The sequence below is a fragment of the Triticum aestivum genome, chromosome 3B (assembly GCF_018294505.1).
Source record: "Triticum aestivum cultivar Chinese Spring chromosome 3B, IWGSC CS RefSeq v2.1, whole genome shotgun sequence".
In the NCBI taxonomy this organism is placed as follows: Eukaryota; Viridiplantae; Streptophyta; class Magnoliopsida; order Poales; family Poaceae; genus Triticum; species Triticum aestivum.
The window spans coordinates 663,859,023-663,884,393 of NC_057801.1; the positions used below are offsets into that span (position 1 = coordinate 663,859,023).

The window sequence follows — 25,371 nt, forward strand, 5'->3', positions numbered from 1 at the left end:
TTACAGGTCGCATCATAAGTATTCCACATCATCGAGTTACAAAAAGAATCATACCAACATCATCATAAGACTAGCAAAAAGAAACCCAAATGAGACACCCATGAACAAATTGGCGGAAAACGTTCATGAAAGCAGCATTCAGTTCCTGCCTCTCCAGATTTAGCCTGAACAAATCAGTCATCAGCTTAGGTATCCATATCGCTAGCATCTATCCGAAACAAATAGCACCCAAGAAAATCAAGACGAGGTAGGATGCCGCACCAATTCATTAAGAAAGAAACTGCAGACACAAAATGGTGGAAATCACTGATGGAAGCAGTCCAGTTCAAGAAGCATGAAAGGCATTGTTCATGCCTCTCCAGATTTGGTCTGAATTAATCAGCTCATCAGCTTAGCTATCCACATAAACTATCATCGGCATCTATCTGATCACACACTGACTACTGAGAGCTTCTCTACGAGATGGCAGTGCGTGTTTTAAAGCTGACACACTTGTTGTTACGTCTAACAATGAGATATGCAATTTCGCAGTTCTTCGGCCCTCACTCTAGTGTCATAGTAGAGTCTTCGGCCCCGGCTCTAGTGTCATACCACTTCTCTTAACTGCCGGAACCTGTCCATCTGTATTCGCTGTATGTCTAGAAACGAAGGCTGTCCCTTCCATCTCATCGCTGCCACTGCCCCCCGTTTCAATATCAATGTCTTCATAATCATGTCGACGTGAGAATGAGATCTTCATAAGATCAACATCAGTATCCGGGTCATCTTCCACTTTTGCATGGCGAGCACCAGCTGGTTCATCTTCTACCTCCCCAACACGGTTGGCTGGTGGAGCTCTCACTCCCTCTTGTATGTATATCTGGAACTTGTGCTTGGAAGCCTGTACCTTCGTGCAGAAGACTTCTAGAAAGTTACTCAGGTATCCTTGACGTTAGGCCTACCACCTGACGGAGATTCTCGTACATGGTCTGAAATACCAAAGTACCTATATCAGACATTAGGATTTAGGAGCGGTGCACTGGAAGGAAACTACAGTTACTAACTTCAGACTGAAGGAGCCACCACCTGACGGAGATTCTCGTACATGGTCTGAAATACCAAAGTACCTATATCAGACATTAGGATTTAGGAGCGGTGCACTGGAAGGAAACTACAGTTACTAACTTCAGACTGAAGGAGCCATTGTGCAAGAACTCAAAATATTGTACACTTTCAAAAAGGCACATTCAGGACCTACAGTTACTAACTTCAGATTAGTAGCTCCAACCAAACGTACCCCTTCGCCACTGCTTACGGTGGAGATTGAACTGAACTACCTATTTCAGTAGATGCATATAGTCATATATCCTAGTCCTTAAAAAGGGACATCAATGCCCGGTAATCCACTTCTGAGCCCAGGCTCAGCTGCACAGTAACTATTCCCATGTTATTCCTCACTATTCAATTAGCGCTTCCCAGGTTATCCTGCAGAATATATTTGTTCAGTTAAAATCCTAGTGCATAAGTCATCTACCATTAGTACATGGATAAATAGTCCTGGTGATAGTTGGAGTCTGTCAGAGGAAAGTTAGGACCGGCAGAGTATAAGTCATAGCAGGCAGGAGAGCTCACCAGCATGCATTGTTCTGATGCAGAGGCCGGGGGTAATCCTCCTTTTCCAAAAAAAAAAGGAGAGCTCACCGGCGGTGCATCTTTGTACTACTCAAGTTATAGCCTATGGACACTGTTCTGTACTGCGGCTAGCTTGCAACTGCTATTCACATCGTTGTGGAGTAAGTGTGTATGCGGAAGCCCACGTAATCCCGCATAAATTATGTGTGCAGCCTACTTAATCCCACATAAATTATGTGGGTAGATGCGGCGTCACACGGGACGCCCGCAGGTCATCCCACTTACAGTGTGACTAGCGAGTGGTTGAAAGCACAGCTGGCCCATCAACACAATAATCCTTCAAGGTCATACTGAATGGATCAACCACATTACCATTTTTTCCAAATTATCGTACCTCAAACACCTAGTAAATCCTAATAACCCACGCAATGGAGCCTTTGGCTAAAATAAAATTTAAAGAAAAAAGAAAATAAGTCATTCAGCGGACATTCCTTGCGTCATTTAGCTGCCAAGTGGCAACCAGAAGCAAGTCCAAAAAGACAGTAGGACATTTAATAAGCATGTAAAGAAACAATAATTCGTCTGTAAGCCAAATGACAGATATATAATCATCAGTGGATCACACTCAAATGGTTTCGTAGTGTAGTGGTTAGCACTCCAGACTTTGAATCTGGCGACCTGGGTTCGAATCCCGGCGAGACCTACATTTTAAGCTGGCATTTTAGTTTTTCCATGGTACAATGTACTCACATGTTTATGGCATTTAGTACTGGAGAAAAATATTGCTCACAATATTTTAGCTGACATTCAGTGTTTCCAGGGTAGAATGTACTCCTATTTTTGCCAGCATTTAGTATTTCCCTGGTACAATGTACCCAGACCATCCATTGTACAGATACTCAGTCTATTGACTAATAACACTTCAAACATACCTCTGTCTTCTGATTTACATTGGTGTGACTATAGCCTCGCCAAAATTTACATTTCACTATCAAGAAAGGCAAATTCCCTGGACCCTGCGCAAGCAAGGAGTTACGTGCACTGAGCAGCCCTTTTATCAAGAAAGGCAAATTCAGTACCTATAGTCACCAACTTCAGATTATTGTTGCAACCGAGCGTACCCCTTCCCCACTACTTACGCTGGAGACTGAACTGAACTGCTTATTTCCCTAGATGCACGTACCCTTGTTCTTAATATGGGACATCAGTGCCTCATTAATATTCTATTCTAGCAATGCGACGCAGACCCGTCACTCAAAATCTTGTATTCTAGCAATGTGAGTGAGCATGAAGAAGGAACTGCAATGGCCACTAACGAGTAGTTGAAAGCACACCTGGCCAATCAAAACAATTATCCCTCAAGGTCATACTGAATGGACCGACTATATTACTTGTTCCAAATTATCATACCTCAAACACCTAGTAAATCCTATAGCAATCAACGAGACAAAATGACGTACCCATGCAATGAAGTATTTAGCTAAAATGAATTGAAAAGAAAAGACAAAATAAGTCACTCATCGGATATTCCTTGATCCATTTAGCTGCCAAGTGGCAACCGGAACTAGTCCAAAAAGGCAGAAAGAAATTTAACAGGAAGCATCGAGTAGAGAAACAATATTTTGTCTGTAAGCCAAATGACAGATATATAACCATCATGGATCACACTCAACCAAATGACAGATATATAACCATCGTGGATCGCACTCAACAAATGGTTTCGTAGTGTAGTGGTTAGCACTCCAGACTTTGAATCTGGCGACCTGGGTTCGAATCCCGGCGAGACCTACTTTTTTAGCTGGCGCTTTAGTATTTCCATGCATAATGTACTCACATTTTTTTATGACATTTAGTATTGGGGAAAAATATCGACTCACAATTTTTTTTGCTTACATTTAGTGTTTCCATGGTAGGATGTACCCAAACCTTCCATGGTACAAAAACTCAGTCTAGAGGTTCATAACACTTACAACATCCCTGTCTTCTGATTTATATTGGTGTGACTATAAGTCTATAACCTTACAGTACACTATCAATAAAGGCACATTCAGTACCTATAGCGACAAACTTCAGACTGGTCACTGCAACCGAATGTATCCCTTCCGCACTCTTATGGTGGAGACCCAACTGAACTACTTATTCCCATAAGATGCGGATACCCGTGTTCTTAAGATGGAACATCAATGGCTAATTAAATATTTTATTCTAGCAATGTGTTGCAGACCCATACAAGAACTCAAAATATTGTATTCTAGCAATGTGATTGAACATGAAGAAGGAACTGCAATGGCCACTAGTGAGTGGTTGAAAGCACATCTGGCAATCAAAACAATCATCTTCAAGGCCATATAGAATGTATCGACCATACTACTTTTTCCAAATTATTGTACCGCATACACCTAGTAAATCTTAATAGCAACTCACTGACACAACATGATCGTACCCATGCAATGGAGCCTTTGGCTAATATGAATTGAAAAGAAAAGAGAAATAAGTCATTCATCGGAAATTCCTTGCTCCATTTAGCTAACAAGTGGCAACCGGAAGCAAATCCAAAAAAACAGAAGGAAATTTAAGAGGAAGCGTCGAGTAAAGAAACAATATTTTGTCTGCAAACCAAATGACAGAAATATAACCATCAGTGAGTCACACTCAACAAATGGTTTCGTAGTGTAGTGGTTAGCACTCCAGACTTTGAATCTGGCGACCTGGGTTCGAATCCCGGCGAGACCTACTTTTTTAGCTGGCATTTTAGTGTTTCCATGGTACAATGTACTCACATTTTTTTATGACATTTAGTATTTGGGAAAAATATTGATTCAATTTTTGCTGACATTTATTATTTCCAGTGTAGAATGTACTCCTATTTTTGCTGACATTTAGTACTTCCCTGGTACAATGTACTCAGAGCTTCTGTGGTACAAATACTCACAGTCTAGAGGCTAATAACACTTGAAACATACCTCTGTCTTCTGATTTACATTGGTGTGACTATAACCTCGCCAAAATTTATATTTCACTATCAAGAAAGGCAAATTCCCCGGACCCTGCACTGCCCTTTTATCAAGAAAGGCAAATTCAGTACCTGTAGTTACTAACTTGAGATTAGTACCTGCAACCGAACGTACCCCTTCCCAACTACTTACGCAGGAGATGAACTGAACTACTTATTTCCCTAGATGCGTGTACCCTTGTTCTTAAAATGGGACATCAATGCGTCACTAATATTCTATTCTAGCAATGTGATGCAGACCCGTACAGTCAAAATGAGCATGAAGAAGGAACTGCAATGGCCACTAGCGAGTGGTTGAAAGCACAGCTGGACAATCAAAACAATTATCCCTCAAGGACTGACTATATTACTTGTTCCAAATTATCATACCTCAAACACCTAAATCCTAGAGCAATCGATGAGACAAAACGACATACCCATGCAATGAAGTATTTAGCTAAAATGAATTGAAAAGAGAAGAGAAAATAAGTCATTCATCGGATATTCCTTGCTCCATTTAGCTGCAAAGTAGCGATCGGAACTAGTCCAACAAGGCAGAAGGAAATTAAACAGGAAGCATCAAGTAAAGAAACAATATTTCGTCTGTAAGCCAAGTGACAGAAATATAACCATCGGTGGATCACACCCATCAATTGGTTTCGTAGTGTAGTGGTTAGCACTCGACTTTGAATCTGGCGACCTGGGTTCGAATCCCGGCGAGACCTACTTTTTTAGCTGGCATTTTAGTGTTTCCATGGTACAATGTACTCACATTTTTTTTATGACATTTAGTATTTGCGAAAAATATTGATTCAATTTTTGCTGACATTTATTATTTCCAGTGTAGAATGTACTCCTATTTTTGCTGACATTTAGTACTTCCCTGGTACAATGTACTCAGAGCTTCCATGGTACAAATACTCAACAGTCTAGAGGCTAATAACACTTGAAACATACCTCTGTCTTCTGATTTACATTGGTGTGACTATAACCTCGCCAAAATTTATATTTCACTATCAAGAAAGGCAAATTCCCCGGACCCTGCGCTGCCCATTTATCAAGAAAGGCAAATTCAGTACCTGTAGTTACTAACTTGAGATTAGTAGCTGCAACCGAACGTACCCCTTCCCAACTACTTACGCTGGAGATGAACTGGACTACTTATTTCCCTAGATGCGCGTACCCTTTTTCTTAAAATGGGACATCAATGCGTCACTAATATTCTATTCTAGCAATGTGATGCAGACCCGTACAGTCAAAATGAGCATGAAGAAGAAACTGCAATGGCCACTTGCGAGTGGTTGAAAGCACAGCTGAACAACCAAAACAATTATCCCTCAAGGACCGACTATATTGTTCCAAATTATCATACCTCAAACTCCTAAATCCTATAGCAATCAACGAGACAAAATCACATACCCATGCAATGAAGCATTTAGCTAAAATGAATTGAAAAGAGAAGAGAAAATAAGTCATTCAACGGATATTCCTTGCTCCAATTAGCTGCCAAGTAGCGATCGGAACTAGTCCAACAAGGCAGAAGGAAATTTAACAGGAAGCATCAAGTAAAGAAACAATATTTCGTCTGTAAACCAAATGACAGAAATATAACCATCGGTGGATCACACCCATCAATTGGTTTCGTAGTGTAGTGGTTAGCACTCCAGACTTTGAATCTGGCGACCTGGGTTCGAATCCCTGCGAGACCTATGTTTTAAGCTGGCATTTTAGTATTTCCATGTACAATGTACTCACATGTTTTTACGACTTTTAGTATTGGGGAAAAATATTGACTCACAATTGTTTTTGCTGACATTTAGTGTTTCCACGGTAGGATGTACTCCCCTCCCGACATTTAGAATTTCTCAGGTACAATGTACCCAGACCTCCCATGGTACAAATACTCGGTCTAGAGGCTAATATCACTTAAACACCCGTCTTCTGATTTATATTGGTATGACTATAACCTTGCCAGAATTTACAGTACACTATCAATAAAGGCACAGTCAGGACCTATAGCCACAAACTTCAGATTAATCGCTGCAACCGAACGTATCCCTTGCCCACTTCTTATGGTGGAGGCCGAACTGAACTACTTAGTTCTATACATGTGTATACTCATGTTCTTAAGATGGAACATCAATAGCTTATTAATTTTCTATTCTAGCAATGTGTTGCAGTCCCATTCCAAAACTCAAAATATTGTATTCTAGCAATGTGATTGAACATGAAGAAGGAACTGCAATGGCCACTAGTGAGTGGTTGAAATCACATCTGGCAATCAAAACAATCATCTTCAAGGCCATATATAATGTATAGACCATACTACTTTTTCCAAATTATTGTACCGCATACACCTAGTAAATCCTAATAGCAACTCACTGACACAACATGATCGTACCCATGCAATGGAGCCCTTGGCTAATATGAATCGAAAAGAAAAGAGAAATAAGTCATTCATCGGAAATTCCTTGCTCCATTTAGCTAACAAGTGGCAACCGGAAGCAAATCCAAAAAAACAAAAGGAAATTTAAGAGGAAGCGTCGAGTAAAGAAACAATATTTTGTCTGCAAACCAAATGACAGAAATATAACCATCAGTGAGTCACACTCAACAAATGGTTTCGTAGTGTAGTGGTTAGCACTCCAGACTTTGAATCTGGCGACCTGGGTTCGAATCCCGGCGAGACCTACTTTTTTAGCTGGCATTTTAGTGTTTCCATGGTACAATGTACTCACATTTTTTTATGACATTTAGTATTTGGGAAAAATATTGATTCAATTTTTGCTGACATTTATTATTTCCAGTGTAGAATGTACTCCTATTTTTGCTGACATTTAGTACTTCCCTGGTACAATGTACTCAGAGCTTCTGTGGTACAAATACTCACAGTCTAGAGGCTAATAACACTTGAAACATACCTCTGTCTTCTGATTTACATTGGTGTGACTATAACCTGGCCAAAATTTATATTTCACTATCAAGAAAGGCAAATTCCTCGGACCCTGCGCTGCCCTTTTATCAAGAAAGGCAAATTCAGTACCTGTAGTTACTAACTTGAGATTAGTACCTGCAACCGAACGTACCCCTTCCCAACTACTTACGCTGGAGATGAACTGAACTACTTATTTCCCTAGATGCGTGTACCCTTATTCTTAAAATGGGACATCAATGCGTCACTAATATTCTATTCTAGCAATGTGATGCAGACCCGTACAGTCAAAATGAGCATGAAGAAGGAACTGCAATGGCCACTAGCGAGTGGTTGAAAGCACAGCTGGACAATCAAAACAATTATCCCTCAAGGACCGACTATATTACTTGTTCCAAATTATCATACCTCAAACACCTAAATCCTAGAGCAATCAATGAGACAAAATGACATACCCATGCAATGAAGTATTTAGCTAAAATGAATTGAAAAGAGAAGAGAAAATAAGTCATTCATCGGATATTCCTTGCTCCATTTAGCTGCAAAGTAGCGATCGGAACTAGTCCAACAAGGCAGCAGGAAATTTAACAGGAAGCATCAAGTAAAGAAACAATATTTCGTCTGTAAGCCAAATGACAGAAATATAACCATCGGTGGATCACACCCATCAATTGGTTTCGTAGTGTAGTGGTTAGCACTCCAGACTTTGAATCTGGCGACCTGGGTTCGAATCCCTGCGAGACCTATGTTTTAAGCTGGCATTTTAGTATTTCCATGTACAATGTACTCACATGTTTTTACGACTTTTAGTATTGGGGAAAAATATTGACTCACAATTTTTTTTGCTGACATTTAGTGTTTCCGCGGTAGGATGTACTCCCCTCCCGACATTTAGAATTTCTCAGGTACAATGTACCCAGACCTCCCATGGTACAAATACTCGGTCTAGAGGCTAATATCACTTAAACACCCGTCTTCTGATTTATATTGGTATGACTATAACCTGGCCAGAATTTACAGTACACTATCAATAAAAGCACAGTCAGGACCTATAGCCACAAACTTCAGATTAATCGCTGCAACCGAATGTATCCCTTGCCCACTTCTTATGGTGGAGGCCGAACTGAACTACTTAGTTCTATACATGTGTATACTCATAGTTCTTAAGATGGAACATCAATAGCTTATTAATTTTCTATTCTAGCAATGTGTTGCAGTCCCATTCTAAAATTCAAAAAATTGTATTCTAGCAATGTGATTGAACATGAAGAAGGAACTGCAATGGCCACTAGTGAGTGGTTGAAAGCACATCTGGCAATCAAAACAACCATCTTCAAGGCCATATAGAATGTATCGACCATACTACTTTTTCCAAATTATTGTACCGCATACACCTAGTAAATCCTAATAGCAACTCACTGACACAACATGATCGTACCCATGCAATGGAGCCTTTGGCTAAAATGAATTGAAAAGAAAAGAGAAATAAGTCATTCATCGGAAATTCCTTGCTCCATTTAGCTAACAAGTGGCAACCGGAAGCAAATCCAAAAAAACAGAAGGAAACTTAAGAGGAAGAGTCGAGTAAAGAAACAATATTTTGTCTGCAAACCAAATGACAGAAATATAACCATCAGTGAGTCACACTCATCAAATGGTTTCGTAGTGTAGTGGTTAGCACTCCAGACTTTGAATCTGGCGACCTGGGTTCGAATCCCAGCGAGACCTACTTTTTTAGCTGGCATTTTAGTGTTTCGATGGTACAATGTACTCACATTTTTTAATGACATTTAGTATTTGGGAAAAATATTGACTGTCAATTTTTGCTGACATTTATTATTTCCAGTGTAGAATGTACTCCTATTTTTGCTGACATCTAGTACTTCCCTGGTACAATGTACTCAGAGCTTCCATGGTACAAATACTCAGTCTAGAGGCTAATAACACTTGAAACATACCTGTCTTCTGATTTACATTGGTGTGACTATAACCTTGCCAAAATTTATATTTCACTATCAAGAAAGGCAAATTCCCTGGACCCTGCGCTGCCCTTTTATCATGAAAGGCAAATTCAGTACCTGTAGTTACTAACTTGAGATTAGTACCTGCAACCGAACGTACCCCTTCCCAACTACTTACGCTGGAGATGAACTGAACTACTTATTTCCCTAGATGCGCGTACCCTTGTTCTTAAAATGGGACATCAATGCGTCACTAATATTCTATTCTAGCAATGTGATGCAGACCCGTACAGTCAAAATGAGCATGAAGAAGGAACTGCAATGGCCACTAGCGAGTGGTTGAAAGCACAGCTGGACAATCAAAACAATTATCCCTCAAGGACCGACTATATTACTTGTTCCAATTATCATACCTCAAACACCTAAATCCTATAGCAATCAACGAGACAAAATGACATACCCATGCAATGAAGTATTTAGCTAAAATGAATTGAAAAGAGAAGAGAAAATAAGTCATTCATCGGATATTCCTTGCTCCATTTAGCTGCCAAGTAGCGATCAGAACTAGTCCAACAAGGCAGAAGGAAATTTAACAGGAAGCATCAAGTAAAGAAACAATATTTCGTCTGTAAGCCAAATGACAGAAATATAACCATCGGTGGATGACACCCATCAATTGGTTTCATAGTGTAGTGGTTAGCACTCCAGACTTTGAATCTGGCGACCTGAGTTCGAATCCCTGCGAGACCTATGTTTTTAGCTGGCATTTTAGTATTTCCATGTACAATGTACTCACATGTTTTTACGACTTTTAGTATTGAGGAAAAATATTGACTCACAATTTTTTTTGCTGACATTTAGTGTTTCCATGGTAGGATGTACTCCCCTCCTGACATTTAGAATTTCTCAAGTACAATGTACCCAGACCTCCCATGGTACAAATACTCGGTCTAGAGGCTAATATCACTTAAACGCCCGTCTTCTGATTTATATTGGTATGACTATAACCTTGCGAGAATTTACAGTACACTATCAATAAAGGCACAGTCAGGACCTATAGACACAAACTTCAGATTAATAGCTGCAACCGAACGTATCCCTTGGCCACTTCTTATGGTGGAGGCCGAACGGAACTACTTAGTTCTATACATGTGTATACTCATGTTCTTAAGATGGAACATCAATAGCTTATTAATTTTCTATTCTAGCAATGTGTTGCAGTCCCATTCCAAAACTCAAAATATTGTATTCTAGCAATGTGATTGAACATGAAGGAACTGCAATGGCCACTAGTGAGTGGTTGAAAGAACATCTGGCAATCAAAACAATTATCCTTCAAGGCCACACAGAATGTATCGACCATATTACTTTTTCCAACTTATTGTACCTCATAGCTGGTAAATCCTAATAGCAACTCAAGGACACAAAATGATCGTACCCACGCAATGGAGCCTTTGACTAAAATGAATTGAAAAGAAAAAGAGCAGATATTCCTTGCTCCATTTAGCTGCCAAGTGGCAACCGGAAGCAAATCCAAAAAAACAGACGGAAATTTAAGAGTAAGCGTCGAGTAAAGAAACAATATTTTGTCTGCAAGCCAAATGACAGAAATATAACCATCAGTGAGTCACACTCAACAAATGGTTTCGTAGTGTAGTGGTTAGCACTCCAGACTTTGAATCTGGCGACCTGGGTTCAAATCTCAGCGAGACCTACTTTTTGAGCTGGCATTTTAGTGTTTCCATGGTACAATATACTCACATTTTTTATGACATTTAGTATTTGGGAAAAATATTGACTCTCAATTTTTAGCTGACATTTCGTGCTTCCAGGGTAGAATGTACTCCTGTTTTTGCTGACATTTAGTATTTCCCTGGTATACAATGTACTCAGAGCTTCCATGGTACAAATACTCAGTCTTTTTTTTCGAGAAAACGCAAATGGCTTTTGCATTTCATTGCATTGGAAAGAGAGGGGATTTACATCCTCCTAGGAGGCAGTTTTTACACAGCCAACAGGGGCTCAGTGAACATCCCAGGATGATGGCAAAACGACCCTGAGCCCTTGAGCCCCGGCCTTTGCCCAACATCGGGTCTCGTCTTTAATCCTGTCTACAAGCTCATTCAGCGATGGGTTCACATGGTCGAAAACACACGTTCCTATGCTTCCAAATCATCCACGGCACCAAAAGCGCCACGGATTTGAGCGCCTTGCGAAGCGCTGGCGGTGTGAATTCCTTTGCGCGCAGCCACCAATCCATGAGCGAACCGTCGTGCTCGGGCGCCGGCGCCGGTAAGCGCAGCCAAGATAGGACCTCATGCCATGTCTGCTTAGTGAATGGGCACGTGAGCATCAGGTGCCTAATCGTCTCCGGTTCCTGGTCGCACAGAAGGCACCGCGGGTGGTGTTGCAGGCCACGACGTGCAAGTCTCTCCGCGGTCCAGCAGCGATCTTGACATGCCAGCCAGTGGAAGAACTTCACCTTGGGCGGTGCCCAGCTCCTCCAAATGAGCTTCCAGGAGTGGCAGCCCGTCGCGCCCTGGAAGGTTTCCCGGTAGCAAGACTGGGCGGTGTAAACGCCGTTGGCTGTCCAGCTCCAGAGCAGCCTGTCCGGCTCATTGGACAACTCGACATGCTGCACTAAGTGCCAGAGCTTTAGGTACTGTCCAATCTCTGGGAGGCCGAGCAGACCATGGATGTCACGCGCCCAGCTGTTGCCGGCCAGGGCCTCCACCACCATTCTCGACTTTTGGCGTTGCTTGGGGATGCACTTGAGAAGCATGGGCGCGAGCTCGCGGACGGATTGGCCGCCGAGCCAGCGATCCTCCCAAAAAAGGGCTGTCCTGCCATCTCTGATGGCCATGGTCGTGGAGGCATAAAAGAGCACGCGCTCCTCCGTCGTAAATTGCAGGTCCAGCCCCTGCTAAGCTTGATTTGTGTCCGTGCGCGCGAGCCAGAGCCAGCGCAACCAAAGCGATAGCCCCGTGCGCTCGAGGTCCCGGATGCCGAGGCCGCCATATTTAAGCGGGCGGCAAACCCGGCGCCAGTTTGACGTGGCAGTGTCCACCATGGGCGTCCGCGCGGCTGGCCCAAAGAAACCCGCGCTGAATCTTCTCTAGTTGCTTCAGGGTTTTCTTTGGAGGCGCTAGCGCTAGCAGTTGATGGATCGGTATCGCGTTAAGCACCGACTTGACGAGCGCTAGCCGTCCCGCTTTGTTCATCAGCCAAGCTTTCCAGGAAGGGAGCCGGCCCGCCACTGCGTCGACGAGGGGTTGCAGCTGGGCTGCGGATGGGCGGCGAGCGGAGAGCGGGATGCCCAGATAAGTTACCGGCAGGGCCACGACGGGACACCCAAGTGGCTCCAACAGCCCCTCACCGTAGTCGCTGGCGTGAAGGACCATGGCCGAGCTCTTGGCGTAATTCACCCGGAGCCCAGAAGCCGTACCGAACACGTCCAGGATGCCTTTGACAGCGGCAATCTCCTTGGTAGTGGCATGGCAGAAAAGCATCACATCATCGGCGTAAAGAGAGATCGCCGGAATGGCTCGCCGGGGATGCAGCTGCTGAAGGATGCCGGTCTGTAGGGCGTGACGCATCAGCCTCCCAAGGGTGTCCACCGCCAGCACGAAGAGTTGTGGGGAGGTGGAGTCACCTTGTCGCAGGCCGCGGTGGTGCCAGATTGGCGGGCCGGGAACTCCATTGACCATGACCCGCGTGCTTGCCGAGGAGAGCAGAATGGCCAGCCACTCCCGGAATCGGTCCCCAAACCCATACTGGCGCAGCACCTCAAAGAGGAAGGGCCACGAGATGGAGTCGAAGGCGCGTGTGAGGTCGAGCTTGAGCATGATCCTGGGTGCGCCAAGTTGGTGCAGCATCTTGAGGGATTGCCGAACTAGGAGGAAGTTGTCGTGGAGGCTACGTCCGGCAATGAACGCGTTTTGGTTGCGGCTTACTAGGGTGTCGAGCTTGGGAGTGAGGCACAATGACAGGACCTTCGCGAAGATCTTGGCCACAATGTGGATCAGGCAGATCGGCCGGTAGTCACCAAGCTTGTGGGCGTCCGCGCGCTTAGGCAGCAGGGTCAGCAGCACTTGGTTAAGCTTGTTGAACCCGCGGCCGCGCAGCGTGTAAAGCAGCTCGAAAACGTCCTGTATGTCATGGCGGATGATGCTCCAGCAGGCGCGCAGAAACTCCACGGTGAAGCCATCCGGTCCAGGCGCTTTGCGCGCCGGCATGCGTTTGATTGCGTCCCATATCTCCTCCTGGCTGAAGGGCGCGTCTAGGCATGCGAGGTCGCCGGGCTCGATGAGTTGGGAGAGGTACAGGGTGTGCGTCCGGTCAACAGCGGTGCCCAGCAAGCCATCAAAATGCGAAAACGCTGCGTTGGCCATCTCCTCATGATCCGTGAGCACATGCCCGTCAACGTCGAGGCTGTATATGCGGTTCTTCTGTCGCCGGTAGGAGCATTGCCGGTGGAAGAAGCTCGTGTTGGCGTCGCCGTCCTTGAGAGACGCGATACGGGCACGTTGCCTAGCGATCGTGCGCTCCATGGATGCCATGCCGAGGTAGGCGAGCTTGAGCTGCTTGCGGAGCCATTCCTCCGGAGGCGAGCACCAAGTCCTCCCGCGCTTTGTCGAAGCGCAAGATCAGCTCGCGGGATATGGCTAGTTTTTCCTGTATGTTGCCCGTGGCTTTGGCGCTCCAACTCGATAAGCGGCGGGCAGTGGCCTGGAGACGCTTGACCAGCCGCCGGAATGGGTCGTCGTCATGCACCAAGCTCCAAGCCGCGGTAACGGTGTCGTGGAAGCCGTCAAGCCTGAGCCAATAGTCCTTGAAGTGGAAGCGTTTGTGCGCCGCCGGCATGGGGGAGCAATCAAGCAGCAGCGGAAAGTGGTCCGACACGACCGAAGCAAGGCACTGGAGGTGGCATTCGCCGTGCGCATCCTCCCAGTCCGACGTGCAAAGGACGTGGTCAAGGTGCACTAGCGTGGGCGGCGATTGCTCATTCGACCACGTGAAGCGACGCCCGTTGAGATATATCTCCTTCAAGGCGAGGTCGTTGATGGTGCGGCGCAACCTTCCCATCATGCGCCGATGCAGGCCACCCATGTTCTTGTCCTCCGTGCGGTATATGAGGTTGAAATCACCACATAGCATCCATGGGCCGGGGCATGCCGCCCGAATATCGCGCAGCTCTTGGAGGAACAAAATTTTGTCCGCGTCGTCTTGGGGTCCATAGACCGTCGTCAGCCACCACGGCGTCCCGGAGACCACGGATTCCTTGGCCGTGAGCGCGTTCTGGGTGAGCAGCGGGTCGGAGATCGTGACAGCCCTGCTCTTCCAGGCTAGGAGGATGCTGCCCCGCGTGCCATCAGCCGGTAGGTACGTGTAGTCGTCGAACTCGGAGCCGAGAATGTCAAGCACAATGGGCAAGTAGATCAAAAGCCATCTTAGTTTCCTGAAGGCATACAATGGAGGCTCCGGTAGTGCCCAACAGAGAGCGGATAGCACTACGTTGGGCGCACGAGTTGAGGCCGCGTACATTCCAAACAGCGATTTTTAGTCCGTGATCCATGAACAAGGGGTCGACGATGAGTGGCAGGCGGACCTAGCTGTCGCCGGCAACGGCCGTGCGCGTGGGGGAGGCGAAGCACGCTGGGATCTCCCGATCGACCAGGGCAGCGATGGCCTTGAGCATGGACAGGGGGATTGGCGCCGCGAACATGTCGTCGTAGGCCTTCATCTCGATGGTTGTGATCTTCTGGTTGGTACCTACGATCCCCAGTGTGCGTAGGATCTGCACATGGGCCCTCCGTCGGCGGCGCCGCCACGGGTGTGGCCGCAGCCGCGGAACGTCCTCGCCGTGGGGCAAAGTTGAGGGGACGACGTGGCCGCTTCCCGAGAGTCGGCAGCGACACACTGATGTGCTTCGTAGCCGCGGCCAGAAACTCGCCGAGCGTCCAAGCCTGCTGCGTGGTGCCGTCCAGATGCCGTCCAGATGCCGGAGAGCGGGGTTTGGGTGCAGGCGACCGCAGATCAGTGTTGGGCGCTGGCGTGGAGGATCCCGGGGGTCGCTGCAGGATGGAAATTGGCCTCTGGGCCCCGGCCTCCGACGCCCCAGTGGCGAGTGGCCCGGCAGCAGCCTCAAAGGGGAGCGCGGTTGGGGGTTCAGGCTCAGCATGGAGCGGCCCAGCCCCATTTGGCCCATCTGGCCCAACAGCGGCCATGCGATGAGGGGAGACCACGGCCGCGGGTGCGATAGCGGTTTGGGCGCCAATCGGTGCGTCACCTCCCGCCAGAACCGCAGAAGTGGAGTCGGGGGACAGCGATGACTGGTCAGCGGGGAATCCTGGGCCTAAGAGTACGCGAGGCGCTGCTTTGCCCCGACAAGGCGGCAGGCGATCCTGGCCGTTCTGAAGCCCCAAGCTCCACAGGCTGCGAGTCTAGGACCTGGCTCAAAAGGGCAAGATCCCGACACGGTGATGGATCAGCGGCGGCAGAGGTGGGACCCGCGGAATCGTCCTCGGGATAGGGGGGAGCCCGATTTTGAACTTCCTGGGCCTTCTGGCTCCTCAGCGACCGATGGAAGCGCGCCAGCTAGCCTCTGAGCAACCGACCGCGCGTCGTCATCGGGTGCGACAGCCGCTCGCGTAGGATCAGCCGCCAAAGCCTGCAGCTGTGGGCCCTTCCTTTTCCCTCTTTTCCCACTTTTGGCTCGGTGACGAGAACGAGCGAGGCCCAGCTGACTCGGCCACGACAGCATGCCGTCCCGCGACGGCCAGACGAGTGACGCCGCCGCCGCCGCCGGCCGAGGCCAGGAGACCGCTGTGTTCAGCCCGTCGGACCGCCCTGAGCGGTCGCAAGCTCGCTAAGCAGGCGCGTCCATGGCCATGCAATCAGCCCGGCCGCCCGGCGCAGCATCAGTGCGCCTTCGTTTCCGGCTGCGGCGCCTTACCAGTGTCGCCTCTGCCAGGGTCGTCGTTAGCCTGGGCACCGGGAGGGGGCGCCCGGAGCGGGGTAGTGCGTGCGAGCACGATGGAGACAGGGTACGTGAGCGTCCTGACCTCCGACGCCTCCGAGGGGATGCAGGCTGGTAGCAGTTCGACGATCTCCAGGATGGCGGCGCGGCGGATGTCGGCTGGGTCGTGCACGCGAGCGGACAGGCGAAAGACGGCCAGGTCCGCGCGAGAGCGCGTGCGGGGGTGCAGCCTCTCAATCCAGCAGCTCGCTCCGAGGATGTGCTCGGCGGTGGAGAGGTGCCAAGCTTGAGCGGGGATGCCGCGGAGCTCAAGCTCGACGCGGTGTTCAAACCCGTCGGCGCCGGCATGCGCAAGCTTGCACCAAGGCCGCAGCGACAGCGCGAACCGTGGCGAGCTGATGAAGTGCTCGCCATTGAGACGAAGCATGGTGTCCAGGGAGGAGAAGAGGATGAGGAAGTCCTCAGGGTGGTGCTCGTGCACGGTGAAGTCGCCTTCAAAGAGCTCAAGGGAGCGGTAGAGCAGCTCGGCCACCTCGGCCGCGGCCACCTACGGCCTGTTGCCGGTGATGGATGCCACCATGGCACGGCCAAGGACCCGCTCGGCCTCCTCCATCTCCGTGGACTGCGCCATGATGACCCGCACGGGCACGTCGGGGCGCAGCTGGGGAGTGGCCGCCGGCGACGGGAGCGCGGGAGGCGCCGGTGGGGTGGTGGCCCGACGATGCGTGGGAGGGGCCGGGACCGTGCCGGCACTGCCAGGGGCGTCACGGCGAGGTCGCGCGCCGTCGTTGCGCCAAAAGTCGCAGTCATGAGACTCGTGGCCTGAGGTGAGGCAGCACCTGCACCGGACGTCGTTGGTGCAGTCACGAACCCGGTGGCGGTGGTCGAGGAGTCGAAAGCACAGCCCAGCAACCTCCTCCGGAGATGGGCTGCGACGGCGAGGAGGCGAGCGGCTGGCGGTGTCGTCCTAGCTCGGGCGGCGGCAGCGGTTCCTGCACCGTGGTTGCTGGAACTCGTCCGCGTCGAGTGCGGCCCCGCCGGAAACGCGGTGGACCTCTTAGCGAGGGCCGAGGCGTTGCCTGGCAGGCACGCGGGCGGCCGGCGAGGTGCGGCCAGGGGCCCTAGTCGCCGGCGGCACAGCGGGGGCCAGCGGGGTGAGCGCGACGTCCCTGTAGGAACGCGCCGAGGACTCGCTCTCCGAGCTGAGCCAACAGTCGCCTGAGGACACGCGCTCGCCGGAGAGGGTCACCCGACGGTCGGCGGGGGCGGCGCTTGGGGCCTCCATGGCAGGGAGGAGGGGAGAGGGGAGCTAGGGGTGGGCGGCTGGCACGGGGCGACGACGGCAGGCAGGGGTGTCTCGGAGGGGCTAGAGGATGGGAGCGGAGCTAGGCGGGAGTGGAGCCATCAGTGTCCAGGTTTCAATTACTCACACATCTCATACTCATAGTCTAGAGGCTAATAAAACTTGAAACATACCTCTGTCTTCTGATTTACATTGGTGTCACTATAACCTCGCCAAAATTTACAGTACACTATCTAGAAAGGGACATTCAGTACCTATGCTTGCTAACTTTAGAATAGACGCTGCAACCAAATGTTCCACTTCCCCACTGCTTAAGGTGGAAACTGAACTCACTACTTATTTCAATAGATGCTCATACCCTTGTTCTTAAAATGGGACATCAATGCCTCATTAACATTCTATTCTAGCAATGTGATGCGGATACGTACAAGAGCTCAAAATCTTGTATTCTAGCAATGTGTGTGAACATGGAAAACGAACTGCAAAGGTCAATAGTGAGTGGTTGAAAGCCAAGATGGACAATCAAAACAATTAACCTTCAAGGTCATACTGAATGCCGACCACATGTTCCAAGTTGTAAGGAACTAAGGATAGGAAATGTCTTCACTATGTTCTCCATGTATCATCATTCCGGAAACAGGTTTATTGCAATAAAGTTTGGGCTACAACTTCGTCGCTAAGTCGGCATTACCTCTGTCGTAAAATAGTCGAAGGGGGTGGACCAGTTAAGCGCAGATTCAGTCCTAGGATAGTCAGAGAGGTAAGATGAGATGATAGCGGCAGGCGATGAGCTAGATGGAAGAGGTGCAGGGGGAGGTATGGTTACAACTACTGACCATAGATGTGAGATATCGGAGACGTTAAGAAAGGCAACTCAACCACGACAACAATGGTGCTAATAGAAACAATGCTTTTGCCATGTGCTTATTTTTTAAGGTGCTATAGAATAAGTTGTGAAAAATCCACTACGCTAATCATGTTGAAGCTATATACATTTTGTTATACAATGGTTGTCCCAATGCATCTCCTCTCATATGTTGTGTGTTCTTAAGTGCATAATATATATCCTTGAAGCTTAATAGGCAGACTAAGGCATAGCCTAGTGGTGGGAAGGGGCTGATGCCTTCCCACCCACCCAGGGTTTGCTGCACAAATTATACTGTAGGGGCCTCCCTTACAGTCTTTCAGTCAAAAAAAAGAAAGAAAAAACACCAAGCAAACACTAAACACCTAATAGCACCTCAATGAGACAAAATTATCGCACCAACACAATGGAGCTTTTGGCTAAAATGAATTGAAAAAATAAAAGAAGGTATTTGTCGGATACATTTAGCTGCCAAGTGGCAAATGGAAGTAAGTCCAAAAAAAGGGGAAGGAAATTTAACAGGAACCATCAAGTAAAGGAAAATATTCTAGCTGTATGCCAAATGACAGAAATATAACCATCGGTATACCACACTCAACAAATGGTTTCGTAGTGTAGTGGTTAGCACTCCAGACTTTGAATCTGGCGACCTGGGTTCAAATACCGGCGAGACCTACTTTTTTAGCTGACATTTAAGTATTTCCATGGTACAATGCAGAATGCACTCACATTTTTTTCTGGACATTTAGTATTCGGAAAAATATCGACTCACGATTTTCCAGCTGACATTTAGTGTTCCGGGGTAGAATGTACTCCTATTTTTGCTGACATTTAGTATTTCCTTGGTAGAAGTTACCCAGAACATACAAATACTCACAAGTGAAAGAGAAGTGTATACCTACTAACTTCAGATTAGTCACTGCAACCAAATGTACACCTTCCCCACTTATTACAATGGAGACTGAACTAAACTACTTATTTCAATACCATTGTTCTTAAAATGAGACATGAATGCCTCATTAATATTCTAGTCTAGCAATGTGATGCGCCGACCCGTGCAAGTACTCAAAATATTGTACTCTAGCAATGTTAGTGAACATGAAGAAGGAACTGCAATGGCCACTATCGAGTGGTTTAAGGCCCAGCTGGGCTATCAAAACAGTTAACCTTCAAGGTCATACTGAATGGACCGACCATGTCACTTGCTCCAAATTGTAATGATAAGTGAAAGGTCTTCTCTACGTTCTCTTTGTATTATCACTCCGGCAACAGGTTTACTGCAATAAATTTTGGGCTACAACTTGTTAATGTGGCCATCTACCGACTATGGACATGCTTGTGACAGCAGCTCGCAATCCTAAGTTGGAAAGGCAATGCTAGTGATTTACATCACAGGCCACTAAGATGGTCTACTGGTCACAATTTAGGTGCAACACAATTTATAAGTGCAAGGAAAGGATTCTCTCTTGAGTACACACCTATTCCTCAAATGACAACTGGGTAAATAATAGCCCCACGGCAAATGATAAGACAAAAAACTATTTGAAGTGACCAAGTAACCAACTTTGCCAACAAAATTAAATGCCAGAAGATATGAGAAGAGACATATGTACCTCGCATAGAAGAGTGAGAATTAAGTAGTTGATTGTCACATGCCGATACAGAACTAGCGTAAAGCAAATGAGCAGAATAAGGTGATGCAGCAGAATTCCAGGAATCCATCCACTGTATAGTCAGTAGCGGAGCATATCCAATTGGCCATAAGCAACGTGGCCACACGAAAAGCACAAAGCAGAATATGCTCCAATCCAACTGCTACCAACTAATTCTTCATGCTGAAACATGTTCTCATGGCCCCTGTATGCCATTGGCACAACAGAACAAAGATAACTGCAAATCGAGATAGGAGTGAGATAAAGTCGATCAACAAGCCTAAGAATTCATAACATATGGCAGCATCAATGGAACAAACTAAACAGATAAATGTTTACCAAAAAGAGACATAGTAAGCTTTCGAGAATATGCAGTACACCTACGAGTCATCCATTTAAAAGAAGGATCAACAATTTTTACATACTGCGGAGGGAAGGCTCTACAACTTCCTAACTATCTTGAGAGAAAGAACAGCACCTCTAAATCTAATGGCACATATCCAACCGTCTAGGACATAAAATTTCCATCTCTATCTTTTTGCTTAATCGTTGTCAATTCTGTGCGACAGATTTACTGGTAATAAGTACTCCCTCTGTCTCAAAATATAAGATGTTTTTTGATACTCCCTTTGTATCAAAAAAATGTCTTACATTTTGAGACAGAGTGAGTACCTGCGAAGTAGTGGTACATGAGAAGTAAGTTGTGAGAAAGGTAGTGCTCTAAAAGTCAGCCACCTAGTGCACCTAGAGGGCCCCCAGGCACTAGGTGACACCCTTCCTGCTAGCCATTTTGCCCCTCGTAGGCCCACCTAATTGGTGTTTATGCACTAGGACCAACTAGAAGACAAAATGGAGATATTTGCCGCCCAACTAGCGTGGAGATATTTGTCGTCCAAGCTCTAAACACACTTTATACCATTACCGTTCTTTTGAAGGGTTGGCAATTTTGTATGAAAAACATGGAAGTATCTGCACGAAAGGCCATTGCATGGTTGCTACATTACTTGGAAGTTGGAACCAGACAACCTCTAGAAGCCGAACATGCTATAAACTAGCAAGCAATATGGGCTTTGAGAAATCTTGCACAATTTCAACCAATCAAAGCTCAAATGGAGACAATTCTCGACAGCACAAGGAAGCAGTATCATAGTAAGTAACAAGATAACTCTGAGTAAATAACTCATGCTGCTCCCTTTTGTTCAGGACTCCAGGGTCGAACAAATTCCATCAAGCATCAACAAGTTTACCAACTGATTAATCTGCCACACCCTATCTGTCCTCAAATTCGCGAAATGCTTGAAGTCAACTGGCGTACGCTTTCTTCTAGTCGATTAACCCAAAGCGCATGTATGGGAAAAGCTACAGGGCGAAATGTGAGGATTCGGAGAGGGGGTGAAACAGAGAGAGGGGCCAGACCTGAGGCCGAAGTGAGGGGGGGAGTGGAGGAGCGGGTAGGCGGTGTTGACGAAGAGTGGCGCGGACGGCCGTTGGCGACCTGGAAGAAGGCGAAGCCGGCGGCCACGGCTGCCAGTTCACGGCAGCCCCGCACGCCGATCTCAAACCCCACCGACACGACCCACAGCACTAGCGTCGCAGCGGAAGAAGGTGCTCATGTCGCCCGCGCCGGTGCGACGGGGCGGCACCCCGTCTTCTGTCATGGCGAGCCGTGAGCTGCACCCATCCACACGCTAGAAGGCTAGCCCCTCCTCTCCTCTTCGTCGGATATTCCTTTCTCCATTTAGCTGCCAAGTGCCAAACAGAAGCAAGTCCAGAAAAAGGGAAGGAAATTTACAGGAATCGAGCAAAGAAACAATATTTTGTCTGTAACCCAAATTACAGAAATATAACCATCAGTGGATCACACTCAACAAATGGTTTCGTAGTGTAGTGGTTAGCACTCCAGACTTTGAATCTGGCGACCTGGGTTCAAATCCCGGTGAGACCTGCTTTTTTAGCTGGCATTTTAGTATTTCCATGGTACAATGTACTCACATTTTTTATGACATTTAGTATTCAGGAAAAAATATTGACTTGAAATTTTTGCTGACATTTAGTGTTTCCAGGGTAGAATATACTTCTATTTTTGCTGACATTTAGTATTTCCCTTGTACAATGTATCAAGACCTTCCATGCTACAAATACTCAGTCTAGCGGCTAATAGCACTTGAAACATACCTCTGTCTTCTGATTTACATTGGTGTGACTATAACCTTGGCAAAATTTACAGTAAACTATCAAGAAAGGCACATCCAGTACCTATATTACTAAGTTCAGATTAGCCGCTGGACGCTGCAACCAAATGTACCCCTTCCGCGCTGCTTACAGTGAAGGCTGAACTGAACTACTGATCCACAGAAGTGAGATATCTGAGATGTGTAAAAAGGGCAACCCTACCACGACGAGGGTGATGCTAATACTAACAGTGTTTTTCCATGTGCTTATATTTTTAAGGTCCATAGAACAAATTGTGGAAAACCCACTATTGACTAGTCATGATGAAGCTAGATAAATTCTGTTATCCAATGGTTCTCCCAATGCATCTCCTCTCGTATGTTGTGTGTTCTTAAGTGCATAATATATATCCTTGAAGCTTAATGATGAAGAAGAGAAAAAACACCAAACAAACACTAAACACCTAGTAAACCCTAATAGCAGCTCAATGACCACACTATGGAGCCTCCGGCTAAAATTTATTGGAAAAAGAAGGTAGTCGTCAGGTGTTCCTTGCTCCATTCAGCTGCCAAGTGGCAAATGGAATAAGTCCAAAAAAAAGGGAAGGAAAATTAACAGGAACCATCAAGTTAAGGCAAATATTCTGTCTGTAAACCTATGACAGAAATATAACAATCAGCGTACCACACTCAACAAATGGTTTCGTAGTGTACTGGTTAGCACTCCAGACTTTGAATCTGGCAACCTGGGTTCAAATCCCGGCGAGACCTACTTTTTTAACTGACATTTTAGTATTTCCATGGTACAATGTAGTCACTTTTTTTCCTGAAATTTAGTATTCGGGTAAAATATCGACTCGCAATTTTTTAGCTGACATTGGTGCTTCCAGGGTAGAATGTAATCCTATTCTTGCTGACATTTAGTATTTCCTTGGTACAATGTACACAGACCTCCATAGTACAAATACTCACAAGTGAAAGAAAAGTGTACACCTACTAACTTCAGATTAGTTGCTGCAACTAAATGTACACCTTGCCCACTGATTACAGTACCGATGTTCTTAAAATGAGACATCAATGCCTCATTAATATTCTATTCTAGCAATGTGATGCTTCAACCCGTGCAAGACCTCCAAATATTGTATTCTAGCAATGTTAGTGAACTTGAAGAAGGAACTGCAATGGCCACTATTGAGTGGTTCAAAGCCCAGCTGGGCAATCAAAACAGTTAACCTCACAAGGTCATACTGAATGGACTGACCATATTATTTGTTCTAAATTGTGATGAATTGATAAAGTGCAAGGTCTTCTGTACGTTCTCTTTGTATTCTCATTTACTTCAATAAAGTTTGGGCTGCAACTTATTAACGTGGCCATCTACCGGCTATGGACATGCTTGTGCCAGCAGCTCGCAATCCTCAGTTGGAAAGCAATGCTAGTTTACTGATTTACATCGAAGGACACTAAGATGGTCTGTTAGTCACAATTTAGGTGCAATGCAACTTATAAGTGCAAGGAAAGGATTCTCTCGAGGAGTATACACACTTATTCTCAAATGAAAACCGGGTAAACAGTAACCCCATGGCAAATGATAAGACATATGAAGTGAGCAAGTAAACCAACTTTGTCAACAAAATAAAATGCCAGGAAATATGAGAAGATATATATGTACCTCGCACAGAAGAGTGAGAATCAGGTAGTTGATTGTCTCATTCCGATACAGAGCCAGCATAAAGCAAATGAGCAGAATAACGTGATGCATGAGAATTCCAGGAATCCATCCACTGTATAGCTGGTAGCAGATCATATCCAATTGGTCATAAGCAAAGTAGCCACATGAAAAGCACTTAGCAGAATATGCTGCAATCCAAGTATTCAACTGCTATCAACTAATTATTCATGCTGAAACATGTTATCAAGGCCCTTGGTTCACCATTGGCACAACAGAACAAAGATAAATGCACATCGAGATAGGAGTGAAATAAAGTCAATCAACAAGCCTAATAAGAATTAATTAAAATAACATATTGCAGCATCAATGGAACATACTGAAGAGATAAAAATTTACCAAAGCAGGACAGAGTAAGCTTTCGAGAATATGCATTACACCTACGAGCCATTACGTTTAAAAGAAGGGTCAACAGTTTTACATGCTGCAGAGGGAAGGCTCTACAACTTCCTAACTATCTTGAGAGAAAGATTTAGCACCTCTAAATCTAATGGCACATATCCGACCATCTAGGACATAAAATTTCCATTTCTATCTTTTTTTTTTCTTAGCATAGTCAATTCTGTGCGACAGATTTACTGGCAATAAGTACATGAGAAGTAATGCTGTGAGAAAGGTAGTGTTCTAAAAGTCAGCCGCCTAGTGCACCTAGAGGGCCACCAGGCACTAGATGACACCCTTCCTGCTAGCCAATTTATCCCTCCTAGGCCCACCTAATTGGCGTTTAGGCACTAGGTGCTGATTTGCTGCCCAACTAGCAGACAAAATAGAGATATTAGCCACCCAACTAGTGGACTCCTCTAAACACACGTTATACCATTACCACTCTTTGAAGGGTTGGCAATTTTGTAGGACAGAACATGGAAGTATTTGCACGCAAGGCCATTGCATGGTTGCACATTTACTTGGAAACTGGAACTATACAACCTCCATAAACAGCAAGGTAGCAAGCAGTATGGTCTCTGAGAAATCTTGCACAATTTCAACCAATCAAAGCTCAAATGGAGACAATTCTCAACAGCACAAGGAAGCAGTGCCGCAGTAACTAACAAGACTAACACTAATAGTGCATAGCTCCTGCTGATCCCTTTTGTCCAGGGTCGAATAGATTGCATCGAGCGCCAACGAATTTAACTCATGCTGTGCCCTCTCTATCCCCAAATTCGTGAATTGCTG

The 25,371-nt window shown here is 46.3% G+C and overlaps 2 protein-coding genes and 12 non-coding genes across 42 annotated transcripts in view; 12 read left to right on the top strand and 2 right to left on the bottom strand.

The window, feature by feature from the left end:
- On the bottom strand, window positions 1-25,334 carry LOC123071551 (uncharacterized). Of its 29 annotated transcripts, none has more exons than XR_006434408.1 (7): window positions 24,139-25,312; window positions 21,712-22,037; window positions 20,257-20,533; window positions 2,544-5,682; window positions 1,277-1,464; window positions 1,044-1,089; window positions 1-968 (listed from the first exon to the last, which is right to left on the bottom strand). XR_006434408.1 is itself a non-coding variant. In XM_044495128.1 (6 exons), the coding sequence occupies exons 2-6, from the start codon at window positions 20,363-20,365 to the stop codon at window positions 912-914; spliced, it is 435 nt and encodes a 144-aa protein (XP_044351063.1). In that variant the 5' UTR covers window positions 20,366-20,533; window positions 24,139-25,334; the 3' UTR covers window positions 1-911. The 29 variants fall into 29 exon arrangements, 1 of the variants encoding a protein (XP_044351063.1); XR_006434404.1 differs by having other exon boundaries at window positions 1,044-1,464; window positions 2,544-2,627; window positions 4,575-5,682; window positions 24,139-25,310; XR_006434411.1 differs by having other exon boundaries at window positions 4,575-5,682; window positions 24,139-25,308.
- Window positions 2,243-2,314, top strand: TRNAQ-UUG (transfer RNA glutamine (anticodon UUG)). The gene has a single exon. It is a non-coding gene; the product is annotated as a tRNA-Gln (tRNA).
- TRNAQ-UUG (transfer RNA glutamine (anticodon UUG)) lies at window positions 3,328-3,399 on the top strand. The gene has a single exon. It is a non-coding gene; the product is annotated as a tRNA-Gln (tRNA).
- TRNAQ-UUG (transfer RNA glutamine (anticodon UUG)) lies at window positions 4,273-4,344 on the top strand. Its single transcript has one exon. It is a non-coding gene; the product is annotated as a tRNA-Gln (tRNA).
- TRNAQ-UUG (transfer RNA glutamine (anticodon UUG)) lies at window positions 6,241-6,312 on the top strand. Its single transcript has one exon. It is a non-coding gene; the product is annotated as a tRNA-Gln (tRNA).
- On the top strand, window positions 7,223-7,294 carry TRNAQ-UUG (transfer RNA glutamine (anticodon UUG)). The gene has a single exon. It is a non-coding gene; the product is annotated as a tRNA-Gln (tRNA).
- Window positions 8,209-8,280, top strand: TRNAQ-UUG (transfer RNA glutamine (anticodon UUG)). Its single transcript has one exon. It is a non-coding gene; the product is annotated as a tRNA-Gln (tRNA).
- On the top strand, window positions 9,192-9,263 carry TRNAQ-UUG (transfer RNA glutamine (anticodon UUG)). The gene has a single exon. It is a non-coding gene; the product is annotated as a tRNA-Gln (tRNA).
- On the top strand, window positions 10,175-10,246 carry TRNAQ-UUG (transfer RNA glutamine (anticodon UUG)). The gene has a single exon. It is a non-coding gene; the product is annotated as a tRNA-Gln (tRNA).
- Window positions 11,139-11,210, top strand: TRNAQ-UUG (transfer RNA glutamine (anticodon UUG)). Its single transcript has one exon. It is a non-coding gene; the product is annotated as a tRNA-Gln (tRNA).
- On the top strand, window positions 19,247-19,318 carry TRNAQ-UUG (transfer RNA glutamine (anticodon UUG)). The gene has a single exon. It is a non-coding gene; the product is annotated as a tRNA-Gln (tRNA).
- On the top strand, window positions 22,169-22,240 carry TRNAQ-UUG (transfer RNA glutamine (anticodon UUG)). The gene has a single exon. It is a non-coding gene; the product is annotated as a tRNA-Gln (tRNA).
- TRNAQ-UUG (transfer RNA glutamine (anticodon UUG)) lies at window positions 23,166-23,237 on the top strand. The gene has a single exon. It is a non-coding gene; the product is annotated as a tRNA-Gln (tRNA).
- Window positions 25,326-25,371, bottom strand: part of LOC123067668 (uncharacterized) — a 1,862-nt gene continuing 1,816 nt past the window's right edge. The window contains exon 3 of the mRNA XM_044490368.1: window positions 25,326-25,346. Coding sequence (XP_044346303.1) covers window positions 25,326-25,346 — 21 coding nt within the window. The remainder of the gene's footprint in view (window positions 25,347-25,371) is intronic.